The sequence below is a fragment of the Pogona vitticeps genome, chromosome 2, assembly GCF_051106095.1.
Source record: "Pogona vitticeps strain Pit_001003342236 chromosome 2, PviZW2.1, whole genome shotgun sequence".
In the NCBI taxonomy this organism is placed as follows: Eukaryota; Metazoa; Chordata; class Lepidosauria; order Squamata; family Agamidae; genus Pogona; species Pogona vitticeps.
In genome coordinates, this window is record NC_135784.1 from 161,466,766 (window position 1) to 161,493,349 (window position 26,584).

The following is a 26,584-nucleotide window of genomic DNA, read 5'->3' on the forward strand; positions in this document are numbered from 1 at the left end:
ACGCACCTTATCTTGGATCTTTCTTTTACCCTGGAACCATAGGCAAGATACACTTTATACATTTTAACCTCTATAAAAACTTAATCCTTGTGAAATAAAATCCCAGGCAATACTATCAAGAAACCAAAAGCCAGCACTTTCTATCATAAAGGCTGGCCCATCCCATTCTGTAACTTTCAACCAGTGCCCACTCCATACGGGCATTTGATCTTTTCCAACAGTTGGTATCCGGGAACCTTTGCAGTTCTCAGTTCAAGCCGTCCTTGAACGAAGAATTGGTGAGCAATTGCTTTGTAACAAGGGGAGGCACCTTGCTGCTTTTTTTCTGAGTCTTAATGACACAGATTTCCACAGAAAGACCAGGCAGACCTTACTCTAGCCCAGCAATGGCAAACCTATGGCACATGTGCCAAAGCTGGCATGCAGAGCTCTCTCTGTGGGCACGCGAGCCATAAGTCACTAGACCACTAACCCCGGCAGCTGAATCTGAGGAGGAGGCTGCAGCCACAGTATTAGTGCCCCGACAGGCAGTGGGACAGGATCCAGAGAAGCTGGCACTGGGGGCGGCGGGGAGGCTGAGCTATAGGCAGTGGTGGGGTTGCGCACGACTGGAGGTGGATCCAGAGTGGGGTCTGGAGGCTCCTCCGTGCCTGGGCATTCCCCCTTCTGCCACCACTTCCGCTGCCGCCACTTCCACTTCCACCACCACCTGCCACCCACTGATTTTTTTTTCCAAGTTTGGGCACTCGGGCTCAAAAAGTTTTGCCATCACTGCTCTAGCCTACGATGAAGAGCTCACATTCCGAGACTCACTTTTAACTTTGTTTCTGTGAGCAAGTTGTCCCTTGCCTAAGAGTATTGGTGTCCCACCCCTGTGCCAGAGACAAAAAAACACTCACTAGGGGGCAAAATGCATTCCCAGAACTCTAAATTATTCCTTGCAAGTCTACGTTTCTACAGTGATTACTCTCGCAGCATGTGAGCTGTTGCAGCAAAGCTCTTTCTAGTGCACTCGGAACATGTGATGGGAATCTGTGCTTGGATAAGTACACACACACACACACACACACACACACACACACACACACACACACACACACACACACACACACACACACACACACACACACACACACACCTCCCTTCCCGAGTCAATGGGGCTACTGGCCTTGCTGCCTGGAGGATCCTCAAGGCTGTTGTTTAAGAATCAGCTTTTCTAAACTCTGGAACAAACTTACATAGTAGCCCCTCCCTACATCAGTGTTGCTGCATTGTGAATGCTGGGCCCAGTGTTGGCAGGTGAAGCAGTGGTACCATGTGGGCATTTGCCCCACAGGCTGAGGCTTCTGAAAATACCTTACTAGAGTCTAAAAGTGGAGTTATACTGACCACAGATAAAGATGGCTCTTCTGTTAATTATCAAAATTCTGAATTAAACTCAAGCAAAAAGTTCCATCAGCAATCCCTATTATTCCTTCCACACACAACTGCTTCACTTGATTTATAATCCCTCACTGATTTTTATATAAAATACTCTGGGTTCCACTCAAGCTATGGCTAGTGGGTTGACTCCCAAACTGTGTTTTGAAGCTATAACTATAGCTCAAAGTGCACTTACAATCTATTTAGAAGTTAGCAGTAACCCTATTTAGCAATTGGGGCCTTATGAAAAAACAGCACTCACTCAAAAAACAAAACAAAAGCAAGACAGGAAGTGAAGAGGAAAGACATGAAAAAAAAAGAGAGGGCAAGATGTGAAAGAAATTGAGTTTGGCCTTATATTTGTGGAAGGTCTAGAAGTCACACCACAATGAACTGCAAGTAGTGGTACAACTGTTACTGAGTCCACTTGAGAAGGCAGATGATGCCTGTTGTCATAGTAACACCTTTAAGAAGATCTCTGAGCACTTCTTTTATTTGCTTTCTCACTTAGTAAGTAGAAAGTATGACATTTGGTATCTCACATACTTTAAAAATATCAAGCAACAGTGGATGTATGAACTTAAACCTCCTGTAATCTCTGTTTAGTGTTTTGGGTATTTATTTTTAAAACTTGCAATAGCATCTAGTGGCCAGATAAATCAACAGCTTTTTTTCCTATCTGAAATTATCTTTGTAGAGAATCTGCTTCTGTCAGCTGCAGCTGTGTAGGTAATTTCATAGTTGCTGCTTTGTATCGGAGAAGAATACACAACATGTATAAATAGCCATATAGACAATGAAGCATAGAGCAAGGCAGAACCCAGTTTTCTTATGGGTTAAAAAGAGATCAGATTTTTTTCCACATTTCACTAGTATCTCAAAGATCATAATACTTGGCAAAATCCAATATTAGTACCCATTCGAATAGGTTCATTGTTTAAAAAAAAGATTGCTACTGATTTCAATGGGTCTGTTGTAGTTCAGGTCTAACACTGGATCCAGCCCTCTGTAAGTGAAGGTCTCCATCTTAAAGTACACTATACGTATATGTCATAAAATTGTTGTACAAACATTGCCTTTTATCTTGCAGCCCAAACCTATTTCCTCTGCAAATTAAGAAAAATTCTGTAAGCTGTAAAACAGTGAATCAACTAGCTGGTGCCAGTGCTAATTTCTTTTTCGTATAAAAGTTGGCGTACATGCTAGAAGTAACATAAGAATGGCCCACTAGAAAGAATTTCAGATTTGAAAATTAAATATAATTGTAATCTTATGAATAAAGTAATTGCAAAAGACATCGATTGAAGATGAAACCATTTAAACCAATGGAGTTTATGGATTTTTCATACTAAAGTTTGTTTTCAGTTATCATATTTAAAAAAAATATTCAATGGTATAATTTAAAGTGAGGACTGATTATCTTTTTCATTTAAAGTCAACTAACTGGGTGTCACAACTCCTTGCCAAACTGCTCTAAATTCTAATAACAGATCACCAAAGAGCCCCAGAGCTTTCTTTTCCTGCTTGCATTGCATTTGCAGTTATATATTTTCAGAGTCAATGCAATTTTGGTATCTAATACACTCACACAAACAGTCACACAACCGGTTGTGCATCTCATTGCACAGCATCTTCCACAGTGGGTCGATCAAGACAAACTCTGGGATTTTCATTCCACTTGTGTATGTTGGATTTAATTCCTAATGTACGAGAGGCATCAGTAGAGAAGGGATATCTACGCAAACTTATCTCATGGACTGAAATCCATGAAAACCCACAGTGAAATAATTCAGTTACTCTTTAAGATACCACACTTCTTGTTTTTACTTTTGCTATACCTAGTTAACATTCTTCCACCAACATTGATTTCCAAGCAATTCTTTTTGCTTGGATTGTCTCTTCTATTTTCAAATATTAACAAGAGAGAGGGCTTTGAGTCATTAGCCACTCACTTGGAATACGCAGAATTACCACAATGCTGCTGCTTCCACAACAGAATAAGAGCAAATTACAGCTGAACCAAAATGGAGATTACCTGCAGGACATTTGCTTATATGCCACTTCCAAAAATAATGAAGTGAAATCAGTTAAATATATGCCCCATATATACTAAATAAATAAGGAAATAAGGAAATAAATAAATACAATTCTAAATGAAATAGTATATCTGTTAATTTTTATTACTATTTCACTGCAGTTAAAAATTAAGTTATTCCTTGTGCCTCGTTTTAATCTTCAATTCTGTAAGTAAAACCAGTGCATTTGCTTTATTATAGTAATGTACTGCTGCCCTCTTGTGGTTTGTAAATTTCAAATAAAATGCTAGATTTTAACAGAATGCAATAAAAAGGATCTGTGGGATTGATTCTCTTCAACATTTAAATTTCTAAAATGTTTAAATTTCCAAAGCAGAATAATAGCAAGAATAAATTATGCAATGGAAGCTGCACGGAACACAATGCACTTTCCAATTAGTTCCCATTAACTATGATTGTGCAAGATTCTGCATGGAAGCAGTTCATTCACTGCTTCTATATATAGGGGCTCCTATAGGCAGTGGGTGAACTCCACCTTACAGAAGAGTAAAGTTGTCTCTAACCAGGACAAAGCGGCCACTACTTTATTAAAAATAAAAATGGCCTATCATGTGTTCATGAAGATCAATGTGTTGGGAATACTTCCACGCCTCATGAGACAGAAGTCGGAACAGGAAAGAAAACGCATCCAGTGAGCCACAGTCAACCAACTAACACTTTCAACATGAATATCCTGCCCAGGAGATGTAAAACCACAGAGAAGATACGGTATATCACAGAAGTGAGTACACCCCCTCACATTTCATAAATACTGTACTTTAGTATATCTTTTCATGTGACAACTCTGAAGAAATGGCTACTATGTAAAGCAATGAGTATACAGCTTGTATAACAGTGTAAATGTGCTGTCCCCTCAAAATAACGCAACACACAGCCATTAATGTCTACACCGCTGGAAACAAAAGTGAATACACCCCTAAGTGCCAATGTCCAAATTGGGCCCAAGTTGCCCCTTTCCCTCCCTGGTGTCATGAGTCCCGTTAGTGTCACAAGTCTCAGGTGTGAAGGGGGAGCAGGTGTTATCGCTCTCACTCAGACTGGTCACTGGAAGTTCCACATGGCACCTCATGGTAATGAACTATCTGAGGATCTAAAAAAACAAATTGTTGCTCTATATAAAGATAGCCTAGGCCAGGCTTGTCCAACCTTGGCCCTCCAGATGTTCTTAGACTACAGCTCCCAGAAGCCTTCAGCACCACCTCTGCTGGCCAGGATTTCTGGGAGTTGAAGTCCAATAACACCTGGAGGGCCAAGGTTGGACAAGCCTGGCCTAGGCTATAGGAAAATTGCCCAAACCCTGAAACTGAGCTGCAGCACGGTGGCCAAGACCACACAATGGTTCCACTCAGAACAGGCCTTGCCATGATCAACCAAAGAAGCTGAGTGCCCATGCTCAGCATCATATCCAGAGGTTGGCTTTGGGAAATAGACATATGAGTGCTGCCAGCATTGCTGCAGAGGTTGAAGGGGTGGGGGTCAGCCTGTCAGTGCTCAGACCATATTCCACACACTGCATCAAATTGGTCTCCAGGGCTGTTGTCCCAGAACGAAGCCTCTTCTAAAGTTGATGCACATGAAAGCCTGCATATGGTTTGCTGCAGACAAGCAGACTAAGGACATGGATTTCGGGAACCATGCGCTGTGGTCCGATGAGAGCAAACTAAACTTATTTGGTTCAGATGGTGTCAAGTGTGTGTGGTGGCAAGCAGGTGAGTGGGAGTGTCATGGTCTGGTGCTGCATGAGTGCTGCCGGCACTGGGGAGCTCCGGTTCAATGAGGGAACCATGAATGCCAACATGTACTGTGACATACTGAAGCAGAGCATGATCCCCTCCCTTGGGAGACTGGGCCGCAGGGCAGTATTCCAACATGATAACAATGCCAAACACACCTCCAAAACAACCACTGCCTTGCTAAAGAAGCTGAGGGTAAAGGTGATGCACTGGCCAAGCATGTCTCTAGACCTAAACCCTATTGAGCATCTGTGGGTCATCCTGAAATGCAAGGTGGAGATGTGCAAGGTCTCTAACATCCACCAGCTCCGTGATGTCGTCATGGAGAAGTGGAAGAGGATTTCAGTGGCAACCTCTAAAGCTCTGGTGAACTCTATGCCCAAGAGGGTTAAGGCAGTGCTGGAAAATAATGCTGGCCACACAAAATCAACACTTTGTGCCCAATTTGGACATTAGGGGTGTACTCACTTTTCTTGCCAGCAGTTTAGACACTAATGGCTGTGTGTTGCATTATTTTGAGGGGACAGCACATTTACACTGTTATACAAGCTGTATACGCACTGCTTTACATTGTAGCCAAGTGTCATTTCTTCAGTGTTGACACATGAAAAGATATACTAAAATATTTATGAAATGTGAGGGGGTGTACTCACTTCTGTGACATACTGTAAATCAGTGGTTCCCAATCTTTTTGATACCGCAGACCAGTTGGGGGGATGGGGTCTGTGCCTGGAGGGTGGGGCACTCCCACACTCGTGCGCATGTGTGAAGGGGTGTTGCTTGCCTGCATGGCATGTGCACACACATGTGCATGTGCGAAAGGGGTGAGGGTGCAAACGTGGCACACACACACACACACTCATGTGCAAAGGGGCTGTGTGGGTTGGCGTGGGGGGAGTGTATGTGTGGTGGTAGAAGAACTGTCTCCACAGTCCGGTCTGGCCAAGGCCACAGATGGCACAGGCTGCAGACTGGGGGTTGGGGACCCCTGCTGTAAACAGTCATGCAGCTCAAAAGCCTATTAGGACTAAGATGAAGAATTGATTCCTGGATATCAGAATTAGTTACTGGGCAGAAGGCACAAGGCTCCTTTCACCAAACAGCAATGTGCAGCCTGTCTGCCCCAACTAGCCATTTGCTTTAGTGGCTTTGCCAACATGCTGGACTGCTTTGTTTTGCTTGCGCTCTTTCAAAACCCAGGGCCAAGCCTCAGATCTCGCAGTGGCCATTGTTTTGAGGCAGATTTAAATACTTTGCTTTCACTGTTTACCTTATTCCACTGACTTAGGGAAAGAAAAGGGCAGAATTAACTTCCAAAAATGTCAGACAAGACTTAAGATTTCTGTATCTCCAAAGCAAATGTACCATTTAACCACCAAAATGTTTTTTTAAAAACAAATTTGAATTATTTTAGTTCTATCTGTGTATTTTGATAAGCAGAAAAGTTGGTCATCAAGGCAGACGTAAAGGGCCTTTGGATGTTTAAATGAACATTGAATAGAAATGCCATGGGTGTAGGAGGTGGCTTTGGGACAAGATAGAAGTAACTGTTCACTTCCTCCCCAGAACCTCATTTTATGCTCTGATCAACCTGTGGGGTCAGTTAGGCTGAGAAAGAGTGAGGGGCTGAAGGTCACACTGTGACCTTCGTGGCTGAGGGGAGTGGGAATCTTGGGTCCCTGTCATTCCACACTAACATTCTGACCCTCATGCCATGACTCTCTCCTTGGCATGGTGCAAAAACAAGCTGAGGCTTTTAATTATTATTTGTATCCGAGAGTTGAATAATTTAAGTGACATATATGAAGCATAAAGTTCAACCAAACTTAAATGTGAAGCCCCCATCATTTAGGGTTTGAGTGTCCATGAAGTGGATGGGTTTGGTGTTGTATTACCTTATTACATCACACCAGGTATCTATACTACAAAGTCACTTCTGATGTGCAGTAAAAGGTTTTAAATAATTCCCTAAAATATCCTGGATATCAGAACCATCTCTGATGTAGCTGCTCTGTTTTGTCTTTTTTTAAAAAAATAAAAAATAAAAATTAGATTTCTTTAAAAAAGAATAAAAGATTTTGAAGATGCAAGTAAAGCTTGGGAAGGAAACATTAGAAAGAGGCAGATATATGATTTCTAACCAGAATGTCACTTTTCAGAACAACTTCTTCCAGCTTTTGTGCTTGTCACTGGCATAAGCACTGCCAATGGTAGACTCACCCTCCCAGAACTTTGTCTGGAGTTCAACTGGGGCATATGTGGCTCCTGCAGGAGCTTGTTTGTACCAGTGGAGGGTGCTGTCCTCCCACCCTGACTTTACCACCAGCTGGAGGCTTTAAACATGTCGTTAAACCACTCAAATTCCAACAAAAACTGTCCCAGTACAAAATGGGGCAATAAATAAATAATGCTATATTTTGAGATTGGGAAAAAAATAATATTGTTTCTTTATCTGTATATAAGTAAGAATCTAAAGGTTGGAACCATAACTTTTTTGGGGGGACTGTAACTCCCAGAATGTCCCAGCTAGCATAGGTGGCTGGTGTATTCTGGTACTTATAAGTCCAAAGTAATATTTAGATGCCTTGCAACAAAGAAACTCTGTTTTCAAAGATTTCTGCTGTTTTCTGATGGTGCAAGTGTGTAACTTTCAGTTTTTGTCTTTGAAGTAACACATAGATCACTGATGAACAGTTTTGACAGGAAGATCTGTAGCAAGATACGAAGGACATCAGGAAAATAAACAGGGTCCTTCACTTAGGAGGTTACATGCAAACCCCCAGCACCTTTCTGTTCCATGGAAATATTCTCTGATGTTGGATCATTTACGAAATAATTACAGTATTGTGTTACAAGTTAGATGAAAATTAATAATTCAAGCACTGAAACCTCTGTGCAACATTTATGAATCCAACACACTATGATGGTGACATACTGCAAATGTAGGCATGCCAAAAAGGATGTGGTTTTGTGAATATGTATGTAGATAATTCTGGGGAATGTGCTGCAAATATCAACAAAAAATCAAACAAACCACTACGGCATACAATAAAGATGCACTATTTCAATTTTCAGAAGAAGGTAAGGGAAGACTGATCATATTTGATAAATCTTGTATGTTTGTAAAAATGAACTTTGCAACAAAAACATGTGGTATCATTAAGATACATACTTCTATGTTATATTTTTTACTTGTAGCAAAGAAGCACAACTAGTTTAAAAAGATACAGTGCATCTTTAAAAATGTGACAGAACATTGACTGCTATTGTGAATCTCAAGAAGTAAAAGAAACTGTGGAAGGAAATGTTGTGGATGTAAATGAAAACATAATACAAAAGAGAAGACTACCTTTAAGAAGTGAATATATATATGGCAGCCCTGAAAAAAGACAGTAAAGGGAGAAAAACTGCTTTGTTAGTAAAGGGATAGCAAAATAAAGCCATAATAATTAGTAGCAAAAGCAAATAATTAAAAAATGCAATAGGACAATGGCAGCAGCAGTTTAGGGAGCACACAAAATACTGCATCGACAATTGCTTATAGCAACTTGCAAATCAGGAAAATAAAACAGCATTAGTAAACAAGAGCAGACGTATAATGCAGCACACTGCTTTAAAGCAAAAAAGTACATAGTTGAAGCAAAGCATTCTGTTTGTATATGTTGCAATTTACCTCAATATACAGCATCACATGACAGTTGAAATCATTGACCAAGACACTGTTCTTAGGCAATTATTGGGCTGCTATAAAGAATCTGAGAAGAGCAATAAGTTTAATGAGGCTTGCTTGCAACAATAACTTGCAGCATGTGTAAGATAATAAATGTGAATAGAACAGAATGGAAAGAGCAATTAGGTAGTACAACTGTGGTTGCACAGAACTGTGGAAATGTCAGATTTTTTATGCAGCAAGTAAAGAACTCTGTAAATTTGCACCTTTGCACATATGCCCTCTTTTCCAGCAGCACAGTCTGCGATGTTCCCTTTTGAAGCCGAAAGACTTCATCCAGTACCTTGCACTCAAAAATTACCTCCCTATCATTTCATGGCCTCTGACACTAGTCTCTCTCATACTGCTTGCTATGCAGTGCAACATCCCATTCTTTTGAAAGCACTCTTATTGTATGCTGGAGTACAGGCAACCCTTTTCAGAACATTTCTGTACCAAAACTATAAATTATCGAATGGCCACAAATTACCAGGGGAGGAAATTGGCAGTCCTTTCCGGACCCACAATGTGTGTAGCCAAAGTGGGACACAATTTGAGCTGACTTGTCTCTGTGTGTTTTGAGTCCCACATGTGTATTATTTGTTCACAGGCTTATCCCTGCAAGTTACAATATGCTACGTGAACTATCATCTTCTATTCGGGACTGCAGTGTGCTACATGGTTTGCTTTCGAAAGGGCAAGAGAAATCATCCTGGAGAGTTATTTATGGTTGCTCTGAGTCATCCACCTCTTGTAAGGTGAAAACTGAGAAGGTCTATTTATTTGTAACTAATAACTGTACTAATACAAATATTTCTAGGCCTCTTCACATTATACTGTATATCATTACTGTTGATTAAAGAAAACAGAAACGAAGCACCAGTGATAAATAAGAAGGGTGCACCTCCTGTTATATTACCCCCATTTCTTTTGCTTCAATGTGAAACCAGTCCTGTTCTGTAACACGACACTGTAGGAAGAGGCAGCCCCAGATTCTAAAAGGACTTCTGCACAGACCTTCAGCACCACAGTCTGCAACTCCTTTCCTTCCTTGCAGACTGTGGTGAAATGACTCATAGGTCACGACTATGAATTTTATAAGCACTTCTCTATTTCTCCTACTTAATGGTGCAACTAATGGAAGCAGAAACTGTGCTTCTGCCCATCATTCATTGCTACCCATTTCAATGGTTTAAAAGGACAATTACACATTTTCACTACCAAACATGCAGCTATTGCTGCTCCCCCTCCCCCCATGGCTGACTACTTTCCACATGCCCTTCCCACCTGGCCAGGTGTTGCATCCTATGTCCCAAGAAGCACATGACAATGGAACACAACAAGGAAGACTAGCCTAGTGCCTCCATCCACCAGAGAAAGAACTACTCTAGGTATCTTGCTTTCACACTGACAATGAACTATAAGATATTCTTAATAAATTACGTACGTATTATATTCAAAATGAACACAGATGAATACTTAAAATAAGCTGTCCTTATTTTCTCTCAGCTTAGAAATGCCACTTGGTGATCTTATCAGCGTTAACTTACCACCCCTTCCTTCCATGATTGTGTACTATGGGGATTTTTTTTTTATCGGACTGTAGTTGTTTGCATTTTGAAATATACTCACAAGCAGCATATTCTGGTTGCTACAGTTATATCCCATAACCATACCCAAGTAGAAATGAAGACAAAAATTCAATACACTTTTCTCATATATATATACTGTATACATATTTTTTGCATATGCATGTTGCTGGTATAACCCACTTTATATTTTTTTAGGGGGAAAATCTCAACTGATGTGGATAATACTGCTTTCTAAGCTTTAAGTAAATATTCAACTTAAACCTCAGGTGCAGTGTTTAAAACTGCAGTACTGCAGCCCCCTTCATGGACTGCTGCCTTGTTGTGGTGAAGGGGCTTGAGTAATTCAGAGACGCCATGGGCTATACCATGTAGGGACACCCAAGACGGACAGGTCATAGTGGAGAGTTCTGACTAAACGCGATCCACCTGGAGCAGGAACTGGCAAGCCACTCCAGTATCTTTCCCAAGAAAACTCCATGGACAGAAACAAAAGACTAAAAGATATGACGCCGGAAGATGAGCCCCTCAGGTAAGAAGTCGTCCAACATGCTACCGAGGAAGAGCGGAGGACAAGTACAAGTAGCTCCAGAGAGAATAAAGTGGTTGGGCCAAAGCTGAAAGAACGCTCAGCTCTGGATGCGCCTGGAAGTGAAAGGAAAGTCCAATGCTGCAAAGAAAAATACTGCATAGGAACCTGGAATGTAAGATTAAGCTTGGTAAGCTGGATGTGGTCAAACAGGAGATGGCAAGAATAAACATTGACAATCCTGGGCATCAGTGAACTAAAATGGATGGGAATGGGTAAGTTCAATTCAGCCTATTATCATATCTACTACTGTGGGCAAGGATCCCATAGAAGAAATGGAGTAAACCCTCAAAGTCAACAAAAGAGTGGGAAAAGCTGTACTGGGATACAATCTCAAAAATGATAGAATGATTTCAATATGCATCCAAGGCAGACCTTTCAACATCACAGTAATCCAAGTTTATGCACCAGCCACTGATGCTGAAGAGGATGAAATTGACCAATTCTATCAAGACTTACAACAATAGTGCGGTTGCTGAGCTTGAGCCAGACATCCTGGTGAGTGAAGTCAAGTGGGCTTTAGAAAGCTTGGCTAACAACAAGGCCAGTGGAGGTGATGGTATGTCAGTTGAACTATTTAAAATCTTAAACGATGATACCGTTAAGGTGCTACATTCAATATGCCAGCAAGTTTGGAAAACTTAGCAGTGGCCAGAGGATTGGAAAAGATCAGTCTACATCCCAATCCCAAAGAAGGGCAGTGCCAAAGAATGCTCCAACTACCGTACAATTGCACTCATTTCACACGCTAGCAAGGTTATGCTCAAAATCCTCCAAGGTAGGCTTCAGCAGTATGTGGACTGAGAACTCCCAAAAGTACAAGTTGGATTTTGAAGGGTCAGAGGAACTAGAGACCAAATTGCTAACATGCGCTGGATTATAGAGAAACCCAGAGAGTTCCAGAAAAACATCTACTTCTGCTTCAATGACTATGCAAAAGCCTTTGACTGTGTGGACCACAACAAATTATGGCAAGTTCTTAAAGAAATGGGAGTGCCTGACCACCTTATCTATCTCCTGAGAAATCTATATGTGGGACAGGAAGCAACAGTTAGAACTGGATATGGAACAAATGATTGGTTCAAAATTGGGAAAGGAGTACGAGAAGGCTGTACAGTGGTGCCTCGCTTAACGAGTGCCTCGCTGAGCGATGAAATCGCTTAACGAGGCACTCTGGGCCATCGCTGGAGCATTCGCTCAGCGATGGCCCCTATGGGGTTTTTTCGCTTTGCGAAGATCGCTAAGCGATTCGCTTAGCGATCTTCGCATAACGAAGCCGGGGAGAACAGCTGATCGGCGGTTCCAAAATGGCCGCCGGAAGGTCCGCGCCGCATTTTCGCGCCCTGCCCTCGCTTAACGAGGGTGCGAAAATGGCGGCGCTATGAAGAAACATCGCTGAACTGTGAGTTTTCAAGCCATAGGAACGCATTGAACGCGTTCAATGCGTTTCTATGGCTTTTTAAATTCCGTTTAGCGATGTTTCGCTATAGCGAAGGTTAATCCGGAACGGATTACCCTCGCTATGCGAGGCACCACTGTATATTGTCTCCCTGCTTATTTAACTTATATGCAGAATACATCATGCGAAAGGCCGGACTGGATGAATCCCAAGCCGCAATTAAGACTGCTGGAAGAAATATCAACCACCTCAGCTATGCAGATGATACCACTCTGAGGGCAGAAAGTGAGGAGGAATTAAAGAATCTCTTAATGAGGGTTAAAGAGGAGAGCGCAAAAAATGGTCTGAAGCTCAACATCAAAAAAACTAAAATCATGGCCACTGGTCCATCACCTCCTGGCAAATAGAAGGGGAAGATATGGAGGCAGTGACAGATTTTACTTTCTTGGGCTCCATGATCACTGCAGATGGTGACAGCAGCCACGAAATTAAAAGACGCCTGCTTCTTGGAAGGAAAGTGATGACAAATCTAGACAGCATCTTAAAAAGCAGAGACATCACCTTGCTGACAAAGGTCCGCATAGTCAAAGCTATGGTTTTTCCTGTAGTGAGGTATGAAAGTGAGAGCTGGACAATAAAGAAGGCTGACTGCCGAAGAATGGATGCTTTTGAATTGTGGTGCTGGAGGAGACTTTTGAGAGTCCCCTGGACTGCAAAGAGAACAAACCTATCCATTCTGAAGGAAATCAACCCTGAGTGCTCATTGGAAGGACAGATCCTGAAGCTGAGGCTTCAGTACTTTGGCCATCTCATGAGAAGAGAAGACTCCCTGGAAAAGACCCTGATGTTGGGAAAGTGTGAGGGCAAGAGGAGAAGGGGACGACAGAGGACAAGATAGTTTGAAGCTACCAACATGAATTTGACCCAACTCCGGGAGGCAGTGGAAGACAGGAGGGCCTAGTCTGCTTTGGTCTATGAGGTCACGAAGAGTCGGACATGACTTAACGACTAAATAACAACTGCAGCCAAAACTCTATTCAAAACCCAGGTTCACTTCCAGGTAGCTGTCACAAGGTTCACTCAGCCTTCTATCCTTCTGAGGTTGGCGAACTGAGTACTCAGTTTTTTTTTGGGGGGGGGAGAGACAATGTGTAGACTGCATCATTAAATTGTACATCGCTGAAAGAGTGCTTTAAGCACTATGGAGTGGTTTATAAGCAACACACTCTGATTTTTACTTTAACAAGTGGATATCAGCAGAGACATATAGGCCATTTGTATCATCTTCCCCACTGAAATAATTTTTAAAACATGTAGGGTAAGGGACTACTGCTACTATTATTATATAAAAGCCAGTTCATTTTCTTGAATAAACCAAGAATATATCCTGCTAGTTTTTTATTATACTGAAACTAACTTTCAGAACTCGCTGCATCCATCCAGTATAATACCCATCCAAAAAGATATGAAGAGCAACAAAATACATATATATCTCATCTATTAATAATGTCCAATGTCAATTTGGAATATAGAACCACATTAAATTCTTGTGATCAGTGTTCTCTCTCATTTCCGGTCCTGCTAGGCGGGGGTCTGCCCTCTGTGAGCACAGCTGACAGGCCCTAGTCGTGAGCAGAAACAAATGAGCAGAAACACTGTCTGTGGGTGCGTGTGCCTGACGCAGCACTGGGCAGCTGCACAACTTAAGAGGGAACCTTGCTTGTGATTGTTACATTATTTGGCCAACACATTAAATTCTGGGTACTGTTAAGTCACTTCTCCCTTACGATAATAATTGTATGTGGTCAAGTGGATTCCCATTTGTGGCAACCCTTCACAGGATTTTCTCATATGAAGTGCTTGGAAGTGATATAAATCCACCCCACAGAGTGATCTATCCAGCTCTTACGTCTTCTTTATTGTTGGATATTTATACTGAAAATTCTATGCATGTCCATGTATATTCAGTGGAATTTTCTCCCCACCCCCCCTTTTCCTTTATTTTCATTATATAACAAACAAACAATCAAAGGACTACAAATGCAGGGGGGAAAGGAAAGAAAAGAAAAGAAAACATAAAAGCAGGGGAAGTGTTTACAATGATACAATATCTGGTATAATCTTGACTCCATGGCTGTTACAATACTAAAATCCATAACATATGCTATATTCTCTGCTCATGTTTGTTTCTGCGCCCAATCATAAAATATTTTCCAGCTTTCTTTAACATATATTCTCGGTTTCTCACGTAATGCCTCTGACAGGCTATCCATTTCTCAATATCCAATAATTTTTTTAAACAGCTCCTCCATCTTCGGATTTTCCTGATATTTCCATTTTTTGGCCCAGATCAGCCTTGCAGCTGTAAATATGTGCAACAACATATATTTAATTTTTATATCAACAATTTCAGACATATTCAGGAAAAACATTTCTGGTTAAAAGCTATTTTTTGTTGTATAATTTCTTGTGTAATATCTTTTATCTGTCTCCAAAATCTTTTTACTCTATTGCATGTCCACCATTTATGAAAATAAGTCCTGGGTTGCTGACAACACTTTCAACATGAGTTGCTAACCCCCGGTGCCATTTCTGCCAGTTTTAAAGGTGTAAAATGCCATCTGTAAAACATCTTTAAAACATTTTCTCTCAGGTTTACTGGTTTAATCCATCTATAGTTATCATTCCACATTTGAGTCCAATCATCTATGTCTATAATATAGCCAAAATGTTGTGCCCATTTAATGATCACTGCTTTCACTCTTTCATCCTCTAAATTATATTCTAACAAAAAGTATACCTTTTTGTATAATCTTATCACTAGTATAAATCCATAACTCATCCACCTGAACCTTCCCCTCATAAAAGCCCATTATTTTGTCTTTTTTAAACCTTGGTTCTAATTTTAGCATCGCCCATCAATCTGTTGGTAGACCGATTTCCTTCAGCTCCTGTATATTTTTTTAATTGTTGCTCTATAGTTAAGAGCTCTTTATACATATATCTCCATTCTTTCGAGATTAAAGAGGGTTGCATAAAAGCTTACAAAGGTGCTACCCATATTGGGATGTTTTTGTATGTTTGCCCCTGAAATTTTTTGCCAGACCTGGTATAGCGCTTTCCTTACAATATGATCAGAAAAAAGTGTTTGGTCTTTGTCCTTGCCATACCATATATATGCGTGTCATCCTAATCTCAAATTGTGCCCTTCCAATTTTAAAAGTCTTTGGTCCTTCAAAGTAATCCATTCCTTTATCCAGTTCCAAACACAGGTTTTGTAGTATAGCAGACAATTTGGTAAGCCCATTCCTCCTCTTTCTTTTAAGTCCTGTAGGGCTTTAGAGTTTTATTCTCGGCTTTTTAGCTTGTCATATGAACTTAGAGAACAAAACATCTACCTCCTTAAAATATTTGTAATTCAACAGTATTGGCAAATTTTGGAACAGGAACAAAAGCTTTGGTAAAATGTTTATAGTAGCAATTCTACTCAGCATTGAAAGTTGCAGTTTACCCCAGTTTTCCAAATTTTCCTGTATTGGGAGATAGTTATCTTTTATCAAGATACTTGTTTTTTTGGAGATATGCACTCCTAAATATTTAATTTTAGATGTGTGTTCAAAACCAGTTTCTAATTCTAATTTTTTTGCTTCTTTTTGTGTCCTATTTTTTGTCAAAATTTTTTTTTTCATAGTTCAGTTTAAGTCCTGATACTACACCAAAGTTCTCAATTGTGGACATTAATTCTCTAATTGATTCCTCCAGGTTTTCTAGCAGTAGTATCAAGTCGTCAGCATAAGCTTGTAATTTATATTCCTTTCCTTTTATTCTTAACCATCTGATTCTGGAATTTTGCCTTATTTGTGTGTTAAGTATTTCTCATGTCAAGATGAAAAGAAAAGGTGATAAGGGGCACCCTTGTCTTGTGCCTTGTTGAATTTGAATCTCCTCCGAGATTTGGCCACTGACCTTGACTCTTGCTTTTTGTTGTGAATGAACTGACTCCACCGCCTGAAAGAAGTTTCTTTAAAGGCCCATCATCTTTAATTGGTTCAACATAATGTTCCAACTCACATTATCAAAGGCTTTTCTGCATCTAAAAAGATTAACATCATTTGCTTTTCTGGATGAGCTTCATACTACCCCAGGATATCTATTATTGTTCTTTTATTTGCAGCCAATTTCCATTTGGGTTGAAAACCAGTCTGATCTTTGTGTATCATCAGAGTTAAGTCCTTTTTCAAGCTGTTCACCAAAATTGACGCAAAAATCTTGTAATCCACATTTAGAAGGGAAATTAGTCTGTTATTCTTGATTTGATTCCTTTCCATTCCTGTTTCATGTACTAGAGATACAGTCAACCCTCGAGTTACGGATGGCCCTAGTTACGAACATTTCGACTTATGAACCACTCTGATAGGAAAATATGGACTCGACTTGAGGACTTGGATTTGAGTTACAAACGGAAAAAAAGTGCGGAAAGGCAGGGAAAGCAGGAAATTTGAACTTTCAGTTAGCGAAGAGACTGCTTGTCTGCTTCCTTGCTCATCCAAGTGGTTAGAGAGTGGGAAGAGAGACCTGGGGCTGCCTGGTATTGTCATTTTTAAATGTAAAATTTAGTTTAAAAGGTGCTTTTTGGGGGTTAAATGGTGCTTGGGTAAAAGGGAGCTTGGTTGGAGTTAAAACCTGCTAAGGTAAAAACATGCTTGGTTGCTTTAAAAGCTGCTTGTTTTGATTTAAAAGGTGTTTGGTAGGAAAGGTGCCTGTTTTGGTGTAAAAGGTGCTTGATTTAAAAAGTGTTCTTTTAAAACAGCGTTCGTTCGTTCACCCTGTGGTTATCTGCCTTTTTAAAAAACCTACGCCATCTTAGGATAAAAAAAAGAAAAAAATTCTGCCCCTAGTGGTAGGAACGGATTCCCATTGGGAACTAATGTTTGACTTACAAACCACCCCTCGACCTAAGAACCAAAAATAGCTCGAACGGATTAATTGGTTTTCAATGCATTCCTATGGAAAATGCTGGTTCGAGTAATGAACTTTTCGACTTACAAACTTCCTTCCTTAAGTTCATAAGTCGAGGGTTGACTGTATATGGGTTTCTTTCCATGATTCAGGTATTTTTCCACCTGTCTTAATAGCTTCTAACAATTTTTTGAAATGTAGTATCAATTCTTCCTGGGAAACTTTATAGTATTCTGCTGGTAATCCCCTCTGGTCCAGGCGTCTTACTGTTTTTCTTTTTCCATGCTTCCATAATTTAATTCATTGCTAAGGGGTTATTTAAAATTTTTAACTGTTGCTCCGATAATTTCCAGGGGAGAGTTCCTTCTAAAAATCTTTTTCGTTGCTGCAAAGGTTTTTTTTGTACAAATCATCATAAAATTTCCAAGCTATTTCTTTAATTTTTTCCTGTTTAAAAGTTTTCTTCCCTTCCTTATCCAGAACTGAATAAATCATTGAGTTTTCTCTTTCTTTTTAAATCTTATATGCAAGCCATCTTCCTGGTTTATTCACATTTTCAAAAAAAGTTTTATCTTGCAAATTTTACTTTCCTTGCCATCTCTTCCTGGTCAAGCAGATTGATTTTATGCTATAATATATTGATCTTATTTTTAAGAAGTTGTGCTGTAGGGTTTATCTTTAAAGCTTTTTCCTCTTTTTTGAGGGCCATTAGTAAATTTTGATATTGCTTATTTCTTTCTCTTTTCTTTTGCACTGCCAAGTCAACTGCTACTCCCCGGAAGTAAGCCTTCCCCGTATCCCAGACACTGATGATCCCAGTAACTTGATGTTTATTTATTTTAAAGAAGATCTCTAGTTCTTTTTTTTAATATTTTCTTCAGACGCTCTTTGTCATTAAGTATAGAGGTGTTTAGTCTCCAAATTCCTCTTCTTTGCGGGTAACCCAGGGTCATCTACACCGGGTTATGGTCTGTATAGATATTTGGGAGAATCTCAATGTCTTCCACTAGTTGACTTAAGTCTGCTGAAATCCAAAAGTTATTTATTCTGGACCAGCATCAATGTCTGTTTGAGTAGAAACTAAAGTCTTTTTTTGTTGGGAATCTAGTTCTCCATATAGCAATTATTTTTAACTCTTCTGCCAGTTCCAATTTTTCAGAATTAAGTTTCTTCTTTTTTTCCTCTTTTTTCCATCCATCCATCCTTGAGGTATCTTTTTGATTATCAATTACTGCATTGAAATCTCACTATCTTAAAAGGCAGCAGCATAGTTTTCTTTATGCACTGAGTAATTAACCTGTTAATGGCTGAACAAAGCTAATGGCAATCCCTGCCTCGGGAACCGATTTTCGCATTATGATGATCTAAAAACAGCTGATTGTCGGGTTTCAAAATGACTGCCGGATGTACAAAATGGCCCCCCACTGTTTTCTAGGACGGATTCCTCACTTTATAGGCAGCGAAAATGGCTGCCCCTATGGAGGATCTTCGCTGGACGGTGAGTTTTCAGCCCACTGGAACACATTGAAGGGTTTTCAATGTGTTTCAATGGGCTTTTTTTATTTTGCTTAACAAGGATTTTGTTCTACAACAATTTCACTGGAATGGATTATCCTCGTTAAGCAAGGCACCACTGTATCTTCTACACAGAATAGGTTCTTCCCACACTGGAAGCTAAAATAAAGAAGTTTTATCTTCAGTTGTAATGTTATACCTCTATAGGAAAGATGAAGCCCTTTTGTTTACTTTCACCCTGTTTCCACTTCTTCCATTGTGGGACACAGTTCAACCAAGTACTGGGTCAGATGCGTGAGTTGATAAGCTCATCTTTAGGGGGGAGATTTCTATGACATGTCACATTTTCTCTGCAACCTACATTTGAAGTTCAAATATGTTTTATGAGTAACTTGGCCTTTCTCACCAGATTACTCATAAACATGTTGAAACCCACCCAAAAGCTCAAACATATATTGCAGAGAAAAAAATGACATGTCCTAGAAATCTTGCCCCTACTCATCTTATAGTCTTAGAAACATATATGAATTTATGATGGACATTTCATAAAACCTTTCTCTTTAGGCAAGCTCTCTCTGAAGACATTTATCTTCAGGAAAGCTTTCTCTCAGTGACTGCCTACATGAGTGATCAGCCACATGGCTGGCTACATGAGTAACTTTTAGACAAACTTTATGCATTGCTGCTCTGACTGGGTCTTTAGTACTACTTGTGTTTATCATCTCTCAGAGTGGTATTATTTGTTCCTTTTTAATGTTTGCATACTTATAGTTTTAGCTTTAATACTGTCTTTTAATGATATAAGCTGCCTCTTTGTACTCGTCCTTAGTTTTAAATACTGTATTTGAAAAATGTAATCTGCCTCAAGTTCCTTTTAAAGGGGAAAGGCAGGGTAAAAATATTTAAATAAAAGAATAAATAAATAAAACCAGGAAGGCAGCATATCTACTGGCAGTCTAGAAATGATAGATACAGTGAGATGGGGATGCACATCAGTCTTACAACATGGAAGCAATCACAGAAGGTATCATTAATAGTAGGACATTTGCTACTGATAAAATGCCTTTGCTTTCTGCAATAAATCATATTTTGAAAGCAGCATTTTAAAAAATCACAGAGCTTATCTATACAAATAAAAGGCTGCTATCCTAAATTTAACAACCTACCCACAGGTACAAGGCACTCTGAGGTATACTGATAACACAATTCAACTCTACTATTGATGAATTCACAAAATCAGTATAACAGTGGTGATTTCCCTTGACCTCAGGTAGCAATCTGCTACTACATGCTAGATTAGCTATTGCTTGTGAGAGAAGACAAAAAGTCAAGACTGCTGTCAACTAAATTCAACTTCTGTTCAAATGAACACACATACACACCAAAAAAATAATAATCAAAGATTAAAATTATTTCAGGGATGAACGTGTCCCAAAAGAACAAACTTTTTCCAAATAAATTCCATTAAAATGAACAAACTGTGATCCCCTCCCCAACTTCTTCTTCTTGTTCTGTGGCATCAAGTCAGAACTGACTTATAGTGACCCTCAAGTTAAGTGAGATACTTAAAGAGTGGTTTTACCAGTTCTAATAGACTTCGGTCTAAATGGGTGGGATATAAATTAAATAATTCAAATAAATAAATAAATTCTACTCCACCAGTGAATTTCCATGGCTGAGCAGGGATTCAAACCCTGTTCTCCAGAGTCATAGTCTATCACTCTATCCACTATACTACACTGGGAATCCCCCTCCTCAACGTAATAGCCTAAATTTGTATAACATACTACTACTTGGGTGTATGGCATTGAAACAGCATACACTAACCACAATATTCACTATATATATGTTTTAAAAATCTAGAAAACGTCATGTATTTTTTCACCATTTTACAATGTTCCCAAACTCCAAATATTTTATACTGCAACATATTTGTATACGTAAGTAGTATAAGAAGGCAATTTGCGACACAACAGATGTGCTAGAAATTATTACACAACTATAGAGATACTTCTATAACTACAATGGCAGTCCTGTAGTGAAGAGTATCTCTTTCACTGTGTAGCAATGTTCCCTCAAATTTTCAGCTCCGCTGAGTGGGGCTCACCCCAGTATGCGCAACCCGCTCTCTGTATACATGCCTCTGCCGCCCCGCCCCCCGTGTGGGGTTCCATAGCAAATGGACTGAAAGGGGCCGGAAACAATCACTGTGGATGCACAGAGGAGGAGGACAGCTGTGCAAAGGGGGTGGAAGCACATTCACTTGTGCAGTTACACACCCTAGAGAGAATCTTGCTGAACAGTCATCCTCCTGGACCAAGACACTAGGTGCTAAATTTATGGAGCAATGGCTTCCATATTCTGGCTTGTTTGAAAGAAATTAACCATCTTTTGCCAGTTCAGATATTAACAAAAAGCTAGTACTAACTGCAGATTTCCAGCTTATCTCCTCCTTCATGCCGAAAAAGGAGAAAAGTGACTGCATGTGGCTGCATAAAACCTATCCACACCTGTTTGCTTGCTGTGCTTATTCCCCATGTTTACTTCAAAGAAGTAAAGCCAGCATCCAAGTTCAGCCACTCAAATATGTCTAATGTTACTATTCAAATATATATATGTTTACTCAGTCTACTCCTACTCACTGGCTAAAGTTTAGTAAGTCATAACTAGAGCAGGTCCACTGAATCAATGGAACATACATATGTGCCGACTCATCAAATACTCACCACTTCAATTGGTCTGTTCCTGTTACAACTTACTTTTTAGTTTCAGCCACTGATTGATTCTCTTTCATTTCCTTCTTTAAATCCAACTTCTGGCTGCAATTTTTTTTTTCAGGATCCAGCTCTTCTCTTAGTATTCCCAGCAAATTCCTGCTGGAGAGTACCACCTTCCCCTATAGTTTATCTAGACTTTCCTCACAATCTCTTGTTCCACTCCTTGTTTCTTATACTCTCACCTCAACATACATCTTTCATGCCTCTCTAACCTATCTACATATCTTATTTCTCACATCTATGGAGAATAAGGACAAAACACTGCTAACAAGGAAAAGAACATGGTTTCCAAATGGAGAGAGAGCTTTCTTCGATATGTATTTGGAGGCAATACTGCATCTTGGAAAATATCCCAATGAGGAGAGAAATTAATTCATAAACACAGAACCTGCAGCTGCTTTGATATCAGCACTGACATAACCATAACTTTTAATTTATTTCCTGAACACATTAATATGTTAAATATATGGCAACAGAAATTAATCACTGGTCCAAAATTATATAAAACATTATATTTACTGAAAACTCATCAAGATAAGTAGATGCGCTGTACAGTAAGCTGAGAAAAGAACCCATTCTTATACCCTGTTATATAAAGTTCAGTGACAAGATGGGCTACGCTAGGTACTCATTCCACAATATGTGTGTGCCTTCTCACCTCAAACTTTTGTCTCAATTCTGCATTTCCATCATCATCAGCTTCTGGTATTGGAACATTGTAATACTCGCCTTCTTCTTCGTTAAGCAGCTTGTACCTGTAGAACACAGTCAACATGTTTTTACATCTTTAAAAGGGAATACCTTCACAGCTTATTCTTGATATCAGTACAACACGCAATGAATGCAATCTGTTTTTCAGACAAAAAGCTGAGGCAGGACTCTGCACTGCAATCTCAGAATTAAAAGCTACTCGGGTCAAAGGGGACTTTTTCCTTAGTATATATGCAGGACCGGCTAGCAGTCAGAAACATGGAAGATGACAAGGACATAAATGGTTGGTACAAGAGCTGAAGTAGGACAGATCATTCAAATGCCATGCGATCAACATCCCTGTGCTTTTAGAAATCATAAAAAGAAGATACTGTTACATACAGCACTGATGTTACCTGTCTGTCATGGGTTTGGAGGGAAAGTTCCATCCTATGGGGAGTGGAAGGCGGGACATCAGGAGGAGGGGCTGTACTGTATATATATGTGGACTTGTGAGAAGTAGAAGGAGCAGCTGGGAAGAAGAAGCTGGTGTGGGAGTCTGTGTGTCAGACAGGGTACTACTGTGTGTCAGTCAGTACCAACCTGATAGGTTCAGGTGTCTGTATGGGTAGCCAGAACTGATAGGTTCAGGGTCTGTGCTTTATTTAAAGGTGTTCTGTGTGAACCAAACTGGTGTATGTATGATTGAGACTAAGCCACGTTACTGTATCTTATTCACTTGATCATTTTATTTTCCCTGTGTGTAATTTAAATAAACCTTATTCCTTTGTTTGTTTAAAAATCCATTCCTGGTCTGTGTGACTCCTTACAGGGAATGGTTGGTGGCAGCTTAGTGAAACTGTGGCATATCCCAGTAGGTCTGGGGTTGTCACATTGATTGGTGTCCAGCGTGTGGGATACGACTGGTCCAGTTGTCCAGTGGTCCAGCAAAGCCTTGGCAAGTGTGCCCAGAGCAAGGGGGGTCTAGTCAGGGACAATCTGAGAGCGCGTAGGTAATCTTCTAGGCTTACCTCACGGGGAGGTAGGCTAGTGGAAGAACGTGTAACCTCAGATTGGTGGGACTAGATTAGGGAGCTCTGAGGCAACCTGTTTTGGCGGGAAAAAGCTGAGGCAAAGCTGAGTGAAGTAGCAGGGTTCTAGCCTGTCTGCTGAGAGGCCTAGCAGAGGGGGGTGGACTCGGGCTGGCAACAGTTGCAAGTTAGTGCTGAAAGAACAGCAGCAATCTATAGAAGGCTGGTTCTGAGGCAAAAGAAAAAAAAAAGTGGTCGCTTTATTTTGAGGCTTGACTTTTGAAAGCAGCCTGTTCTGGGGGGGGGATTATGCCCTTGACTCGAAGCCAAATGGCAGAAATGGGTGAAGTGAAAGACCCACAGGTGGACCAAGGTTCTGAGGATGAATTTGGCTCAGTGCAGGATGAGAGCACGGGAGAACAGAACCCAGAACTCAGAAAAATGGTCCTAGCCCAACAGCATGAACTGAGGATGAGGCAATTTGAAATGGAGGAAAGAATGCAGGAAAGAGAGAGGCAAAGACAATTTGAATTAGAGAGAGAGAGAATGGAAAGAGAAGAAAGATTGGAGAGAGAGAAAATGGCGTTTGAGTTAAGAAAATTGGAACTGATGAATCAGAACAATAATAACAATAGGGATTCTGAGGGGGGCCAATTGTCTAAAACTGACCTGAGGAAATTCCCTGTATACCACAAGGGGGATTGCCCTGAGGTGTTCTTTTCCCTCGTGGAAAGAGCGTTTGTGGACTTCTCAGTAAGGGAAACTGAGAAGATGACCATTATGCGATCTTTAATCAGTGGCAGCCTGGCAGAAGTCTATGCAGAGATGCCAGAGGAACTGCTAAAAGATTTCGCAGAGTTTAAAAAACTGGTGTTTGCCAGACATGGGATAAATGCGGAACAGCTGAGGCAAAGATTCAGGTCACTCACAAAGAAACCAGAGCAGACTTTTACCCAAGTGGGGGCCCAACTGGTGAGGCTGCTAGAGAAATGGCTATCTCAGGAGGGGACAGAGACCTACCAGCAGCTCAAAGACCTGATAGCGCTGGAACAGTTTTATTCAGTCCTGCATGGGGAACTGAAGTTCCAGGTGAGGGAGAGGAAACCGAAATCTGTGGCAGAAGCGGCCGAGATCGCAGATTTTATTTCCCAAATAAGAAAGCCCTTAGGTGAGGGGAAATCGATAGGTAAACCTAAAGAAACCTACAGCAAGAACTCTCAGGGACCAGGGAGAAACCAGCAAGGGGGAGGGACCCATGGTGAAGGGAAGCCCTCAGACATAAAACAAAGACCTCAGATTTTGGAGGGAAAACCAAAACCAGATGAGAAAGACTCCAAGTACAGCAGAAAATATTATTTCTGTCAAGGAAAGGGCCATCTAATCTCAGAGTGTGAGAAATTGAAGCAGCTAAAAGGAAATGTGCCTCATGATTTGAGTGGAACCAAGCCAAAAGCTGTGTTCTGTGTCCAGAAAGAGCAAAGCTCCTTGTCACTGAGGGAGCCTGTTGCCATGGCTACTCAATCTGGAACAGTTACATCTGCTGATCAGGCTGGGGAAAATGGTCCTCTTGTGGAGGTCAAGCGCTGCTTACTAGTGAGAACAGATTCGCAGTTGTTTGAAACCGCAGGGGTGGACGTAGGAATACTTGACCATCAGTATAGGGGGCTAAGGGATACTTGTTCCCAGGTGACCCTGTGCCATCCAGATATTATTCCTAGGGAGTATATAATCCCGAATGAGAGCCTAAAGGTGGCAGGGATTGAGGGACAGGTGATCTCGCTGCCAGTAGCTGAGGTACCTGTGAACTTTCAAGGCTGGAGGGGAGTTTGGCGGCTAGCGATTTCATCGACTCTGCCAGCAGCCGTGCTCGTGGGAAATGACCTGGCTGAACATGTGAAACGGGTGCTAGTGATTACACGCTCACAAGCTACCACAGGGACAGTTCAAGGGAGTATTGATGAGCCCGAGACGGAAGCAGGTGGGGGGAGTTCAGAAGCTGTGGTGGAAACCTTAACCACGGACAGCCGATTTGGCCAAGAGCAAAAGGCAGACGCCACTCTCCAAAAGTGTTTTGAACAGGTGACAGACGCCCAGCTAACACCTGAAACCCCAGTGAGATTTCGAGAGGAAAAGGGAATTTTATATAGAGAGACCCTGAGGAATATCTCAAAAGGGGGAGATGGGATCAGAAGTCAGCTAGTGGTACCTGAAAAGTATCGCCCCATGATCTTAAAAAGGGGGCACTCTGACATGTTTGCTGCGCACTTAGGGGTGAACAAAACACAACAGAGAATCACTCAGAATTTTTACTGGCCTGAAATAGGGAAGCAGATCAAGGAGTTCTGTAAACAATGTGATGTGTGTCAGAGGCAGGGGAATAACCGTGACAGGACCAAAGCAAAGTTGTGCCCTTTGCCTGTGATTGACACTCCGTTCAAATGCATAGGGGTGGATATTGTGGGACCTTTGCCCAAGGCCACAAAGAGGGGGAACAGGTTCATTCTCACCATTGTGGACCATGCCACGAGGTACCCTGAAGCCATTCCCTTGACTAACATTGAAACTAACACAGTGGCAGATGCCTTGGTGGGGTATATGTCCAGGATGGGATTTGCCTCAGAAATAATCACAGATTTGGGCGCATCGTTTACATCGAAGCTCATGAAACGGTTATGGCAAATCTGTGGAATTAAACACAAGGAAACCACTGCCTATCACCCTGAAAGTAATGGGTTAACGGAGAAGTTCAATGGGACTCTGATGCGCATGATTAGGGCTTACTTGGCAGAGAATCCAAACAATTGGGACCAGAAGCTGCAATCCCTTTTGTTTGCTTATCGATCAGTGCCACAAGCCAGTACCGGGTTCAGTCCGTTTGAACTTTTGTTTGGGAGAAGGGTGAAAGGGCCCCTTGATTTGATCAAACAAAATTGGGAGCAGATCACCCAGGATGACCCACAAGATGTTGTGACATATATAGACTCTTTAATGAACGACCTAAAGAGAAACCTAGAGCTAGCAGCAGAGAACCTGCAAGCTCAGAACGTCAGACAGAAAACCTGGTATGACCACAAA

At 40.9% G+C, this 26,584-nt stretch overlaps 1 protein-coding gene across 2 annotated transcripts in view; it reads right to left on the bottom strand.

The window, feature by feature from the left end:
- The window catches only part of PRKCA (protein kinase C alpha), a 264,506-nt gene that overhangs the window by 38,386 nt on the left and 199,536 nt on the right, over positions 1-26,584 (bottom strand). The window contains exons 8-9 of one of the 2 annotated variants that reach the window (XM_072991026.2): positions 22,447-22,543; positions 8,601-8,630 (exon numbers count right to left, since the gene is read on the bottom strand). In XM_072991026.2, the coding sequence (XP_072847127.1) occupies positions 8,601-8,630; positions 22,447-22,543 (127 nt within the window). The remainder of the gene's footprint in view (positions 1-8,600; positions 8,631-22,446; positions 22,544-26,584) is intronic. The other variant, XM_020811192.3, reaches the window with a different exon arrangement.